Source organism: Octopus bimaculoides, chromosome 5 (assembly GCF_001194135.2).
Source record: "Octopus bimaculoides isolate UCB-OBI-ISO-001 chromosome 5, ASM119413v2, whole genome shotgun sequence".
Taxonomy (NCBI): domain Eukaryota; kingdom Metazoa; phylum Mollusca; class Cephalopoda; order Octopoda; family Octopodidae; genus Octopus; species Octopus bimaculoides.
Genome location: NC_068985.1, coordinates 107,482,145 through 107,488,406, shown reverse-complemented (window position 1 = coordinate 107,488,406; position 6,262 = coordinate 107,482,145). Strand labels below are relative to the sequence as shown.

Here is a 6,262-nt window from a genome sequence, read left to right as displayed (position 1 = left end):
ATGTTGTGGTTGTTCTATTCTTTCTTCATGGCTCCTCTTTGTCCACAAAATGTCCTGAAATAATTACATAAACACATATTTCAAAAACTGTGTAAAAAATTATTAACTGTTTGTATGTTTTTTTATTTCTTTATATTTTTTGGTTTATTAAAAAAAAAAAATTACTCTTATTTTTGATCTTAATATTGATCTGTTTTTTTTTTTTGTTTCTTTTTTTTTTTGTTCCTTTAGGACTTCGTAAACAGAAGCAGTATGACTGGAAAGACACTAATCTCGCATTGTTTGGCTCCAGCATGGACAGAGATGTCAAAAGTAAGTGCTGATTAATGATAGACTTTTCTTGTTCTCTCATCCTTTTCTTACCTACTCTGTTTTGTTTTCTCCAGTATTTCATTTCTTTTTACATGTATATATGTATATATATGTATGTATGTATGTATGTATGTATGTATGTATGCATGTTTGTAGCTTTCTGTTCATTTAAAGTGTGGGTATGTGTGAACGTATTATTTTAACTTAAATATTTTGGTGACCTCTGATTTGCTGTTTGTTGGGTGTGTGTGTGTGTGTGTATTTCTTTATTTAACCCTCAATCTCCCTTGGTTAAGCAGACCTGTGATCAAAGATAGTCAGCTATAATGATTACATTTTTTTTTAAAACTTTAGGCAGCATACCACCAGTTACATGACCCAGTGTGCATGTGCACACATGTGTGTGGTTTGAGAGACGTTGGCTGTTATTTTGAGTAAGTCGACTGACTACATTGAGTCTCTCCAGTTAAGCTTATGATATGTCTTAAGTATGGACAAATCGATTAAATATACGCGTTCACACATCACACAATACAGTCTCAAAGATATTTCTGAACATGTGAGCCTCTGTGTGTGTGTGTAAGCCACGTAAGGCAGTATATTTTATGTGTGTATATACAATATACAATACTGCAATGGACTTTTTTTTTTAACAAATAAAGACTCACATGCACAGAAAGATTGGGGAAAAACTGAATACTAAAGAAAACAAGTAAAAATGAGTAGGATTGTATTTGATTACATCATCTTCATTCTCATCATTATCATCAAAGAGCTGCAGCTGCAAGTTGTTAAAATGTCAACTCAAAGTTTGTATGTTCAAGTCACTGATGGGAATTGTGTGAATGTTTTAATCTCAGTAAATTTGATATATAAATAACTATATCTTGGCCTTTGAAGTCACAAGGATGTGTTTTGTTGTTGCTTTCTTTCTCTGAATAAGCAACTATTAAATACTATTTGTTAGCTTATCTATCTATTTGTCCGGCTATCTGTCTGTCTTTTCAATATCTCACTATCTACCCAGTCAAGGTGGAGGCGCAATGGCCGAGTGGTTAGGGCAGCGGACTCGCGGTCATAGAATTGCGGTTTCAATTCCCAGACCAGGCGTTGTGATTGTTTATTGAGCGAAAACACCTAAAAGCTCCACGAGGCTCCGGCAGGGGATGGTGGCGAAACCTGCTGTACTCTTTCACCACAACTTTCTCTCACTCTTACTTCCTGTTTCTGTTGTGCCTGTATTTCAAAGGGTCAGCCTTGTCACACTGCGTCACGCTGAATATCCCCGAGAACTACATTAAGGGTACACATGTCTGTGGAGTGCTCAGCTACTTGCATGCTAATTTCACAAGCAGGCTGTTCTGTTGATCGGATCAACTGGAACCCTCGTCGTCGTAAGCGACGGAGTGCCAACAGCAACCCAGTCAAGATCTACACACTATCTTACTATCCAGTATGCATCAGCACACAGAGCCTATGGGAGGGAAATTCAGCTTGTTCGTTGGTCCTGGTGACCCAGATATCCAAGAAGAGGGGCTCCACATGAATGTCTGACAAAAGAAGCTACACCAAGGAAGGGAGTAGGGTCCAAAAAGCAACTTTATTCTCCTGAAAGGATTTATCTACACATTGTGTCTATCTGGTATATACCTATACACCGTTGCTTGTTCTCTCTCTCTTTGTACATGTGTGTGTCTCTCTCTTTTTCTTTTTAAATTCCAGCCAGAGGCTGTGGCCATGCTGGAGTACTGCCTTTAGTGTGATTGGTTTTTATTTCACACTCACTTCCTGATTTTCTCTCTGGAACTATTTCTGGTGAAATAGCAAGCTAGACAGAGCTGCTTTTCTTTGTCTTTCCTGCTACAATGTCGATTCATCTGGTACCTCAGATAGAAATTTGACATATATTCTTTGAAAACATCCACAACTACACCTCACAGGTCTCTGAGGTTGTTTGGCAGAGTGTTGAAAAGTTGTGAGCCCTTGAAATCTTAGCCGTCACAGTACTGGGTCCTTGCTCTAGGAGGAGAAGACAAAATCTTTGATACTATACAGTGGTGTACAATTCAGTGTTTGGTATAGCTTTCAATCCTAAAGTTGGGAAGTAGACCTCTAGGACCTTCTATATATATGTGTCACTGCATATCCTTTGCATTTTCTCTCTAGGGAGTAGAGTCTCCATTCTTTTAGACTCTCCTAGTAATTCATCTGTTGCAACAAATCAATCTCCTTTGTGTATTTGATTGCCTTGAGTTTCACTCTTAGTTTGACACTTTGTGGCAATCACAGTTGAGAGCAATAATCAATAAGACTGAGAAGAAATGTCCCCTATAGGAGTAGCATGATATCCTTTTTCCTTGTTCTGAATAATGCTCAGAATCCAACCTGTTACTCTTATTTCTTTATTGCCCACAAGGGGATAAACATAGAGGGGACAAAGGGATTAAGTCGATTACATCGACCCCAGTGCATAACTGGTACTTAATTTATCGACTCCGAAAGGATGGAAGGCAAAGTCGACCTCAGCAGAATTTGAACTCAAAACATAGCGGCAGACGAAATACCGCTAAGCATTTCGCCCGGCGTGCTAACGTTTCTGCCAGCTCACTGCCTTTGCTGTCACTCTTCTGCACAACGTTTCTGTCCTAGTAATATGCACATGAAATTTTGCATTATTACTTGTGTGGATTCCCAGGCCACCAGCTCTGACTCTGGGATTGCACTACCCACTGGTCCTGTGTATTTTGCATGTGTGCTGATAATAAAACACTTGAAACTACTCAGTATTTAACTGTATATTATATTCATCATCTCACTTGTATATTGCATTCAGGTCTTTCTGTAGTTTTAGGATGTCACCGGAGTCCTTGACCACCTGTGGTTGAGAGTATGTCTGGGAGAGTCACCAGAAACAGTAGTGGTCTCAGTACAGTTCCCTGAGGGACTCTGCTGCGAATTGTCTCTTCAAAGAGGGCACCACAACAATGCACCTTTATACACCGCCTTGAGTGTAAGACAGTTTTTGACCAAAAATAGCATGATTCTGTTTACCCACCTGATCTTGCTCCCTGAAACTTTTTTTTGTTCTTCCAAATGGTAAAAGTCCTTAATGGAAAACATTTTGCAGATGTGGAAGAGCTGAAGAACAAAACAATGAAGGCATTAAAAGCCATCACTTTGCAAGAGTTCTAGAATTGCTTTGAATAGTGGAAAACAAGTCTGAACTGGTGAATTGCTTCAAATAGAATAATTTGAAGGCAATAAAAGTGCAAGCATGTAAAATTAGGTGAATAAAATAATATTGCAAAATTCAGTATTTTGGGGGTACTCCTTGAATATGTATATGTATATGTATATATATATATAACTGTTACTTTGACACTATTATTCTTTAACTTCTGCAGAAGAAGCAGCATCACATGAGGAAGCTTGGCATCATGTTGGAAAAGAAGTTGGTCTCTTGATCTGGAGAATTGAGGTAGGTGAATCTCTCTTCTATTTCTCTATCCCATATACATGTGTGTGTGTATACATACATACATATATATATATATATATAACATACAATAAGATATTATGATAATATATTAAATACATTATAATATAAGTGGCTATAGCAATTAAAACCAAAAAGGTAAAATCAATTAATGAGGGTGCAAAATAGTACCTACAATTGCTAGAAATGAGAGCTAAAATTTAACTTGAACAGCCACACAAAAGCACCTCATGAAATATTTGGGACTGTGAGCTATAAAGTGCTTAGTTGTATAGACTACTCATCAGACTCATTTGCTGGAGGCACATAAACCTCTCTACAACTGAAAGAAAGAATATGTCATGGTCGGTTCATTTTGTAAACAAAAAAATCCCAAAGAAAATCTCTACTGCCAAAACCACGGGTGAAGTGGAGTTATTCCATTTAGATCAGTTCCAGTTGTGTTCATGAGAGGCCAGCTGAAGTTGGCTACATTTCCCCAGTTGACAAACAGGGAATTTCATGTTTTCAACATGAATTTCCTCTAATCATTTTGTTATTCCTATGTGATCATACATGGTCACTCAACTTGCAAAAAGTAGTCAAATCTCACAGAACACTACTGTCTTAAAAGAAGAAAATATGAAGATACATCTGATAATATGGTCTGAAATGAGAAAAATTCCTCTAACTCCTGGTATACAAGTCAGCATCATATTTAGTGTAAATATTCAGACATCATCAATACCTTTCCAAATCCTGCTGTATTTCACATGGAATTTTTAGTTCTTGAAAATCATCTTGTTGTATTAGTCATCCTACCATATTTTTTGTCTGAAAAATTCAACTTGTATGCCAGAAAATATGGTCAAAAATGAGATAATGAGATTGCTATAACTGAAAATGAGTTTTGATTGTATGTCTGCAGGACTAGGACTAGCCCAAGGCTAAACAACAACCACTTGTGATAATGTTAAATCATTTCCTTCTCCTATCCCATCTCCCTCTCTCTCTCTCTTTCTCTCTCTTTCTATCTTGTTTCCATCCCACATTCTTTGATAAAAATTAAACACCACACAGTAGTTATAGTTCTCTTTGTATGTATATCTCTTATAAACAGTTATCTTAATGAAAACACTGGTCATCTTCAGTAATAATAATATTGTTCTGTAGTTTTATTGTTATCAGAAGTGCTTTCATTGTAGTATTTTGGGTATGAATAGTGTTTTGTTTAGCTTCTCAATTTTGAGTTGAAAATGCTCGACATAATACATATGCAGTGCCAAGTAGATTTTTCTGTGTCTGGATGCTCTTCCTGTTGTTAATCCTCGTCTGTTTACAAGCAAGATAATATAATATCCCTTTGACCAGGCATGTTTTCACTGAAAATTGGAAAAGAATGACACTGCTTGTATGATGTTGCTGATTGTTTACAATCCTCACACTTCTGTCAAGAGAAAGAGACACAATATTTTGTCAAGGTTATTTCTACAGAAATATAGCCAGTGCTGAATTTTGCTACAACATTTCATATTGAAACTTTCGATGTAAACAATGAGATCAGAGACAAAATGGGTAATGAGTGTATATGCCATATTTTGGGGGTTTTTTTCCACTTCATCAGCATTCATCTAACCCACACTTGCCTCTGTGCTGGCTATAATTTCTGTAGAAATAACCTTAACAAAATAATGTGAAGAGCACTGCTAACACAGTAGGATGTGGTGTTGACTCATAAAAAATTTTTATGTATTTTATAGTAAAGAATAAAAAGTTTAGAATGGTACAACAATGCACTATAAAACAAAAAATGGACTATATACCTGTTGTAATTTGGTTATCTATATCCAATGATATTTCGGAATTACAATTCCTTCTTAGATGGAGTCTCTGCTATAAACTGTACACAATGCTTCAAGTGAACTACAATACTCTCATACTTTATAGTATATTATGGTTGCATCATGAAATTCCACATGCCTACATGTCTTTAATAAAGAGACACAAATACATATACACACATGGACATGCACATACACACATATATCATGTGATCATGATATCGACCAGACTATTGGATATTGTTATACATCACTGGTCACAATGCATTTCACATTGTTTTAGCTTTTTAAGGATGCCACTCTGCTGGCTAAGGTGAGCAGGCCAATATTCCTCCTGATTGGAAGGTTAGTCCATCACAGAATCACCTATTTACAGCTGAGTGCACTGAAGCAATGTGAAATGAAGCATTTTGCTCAAGAACACAATGTACAGTTGGTCTGGGAATTAAAACCACAGTATCATGAGTGTGAGTGCTACATACATTTACACACACACACACACACACACACACACACACATACACACACACACACACAAGGCTTCTTTCAGTTAATATCAATGAAATCCTCTCACAAGGATTCAGTCAGCCTAAGGCTATTGTAGAAGACATTTGCCCAAAGTGCTATACAGTAA

At 36.7% G+C, this 6,262-nt stretch overlaps 1 protein-coding gene across 1 annotated transcript in view; it reads left to right on the top strand.

Moving 5' to 3' along the window:
* LOC106871065 (gelsolin-like protein 2) overlaps positions 1 to 6,262 on the top strand; it is a 54,371-nt gene that overhangs the window by 21,847 nt on the left and 26,262 nt on the right. The window contains exons 2-3 of the mRNA XM_014917334.2: positions 232 to 312; positions 3,717 to 3,790. Of these exons, the coding sequence (XP_014772820.1) occupies positions 232 to 312; positions 3,717 to 3,790 (155 nt within the window). The remainder of the gene's footprint in view (positions 1 to 231; positions 313 to 3,716; positions 3,791 to 6,262) is intronic.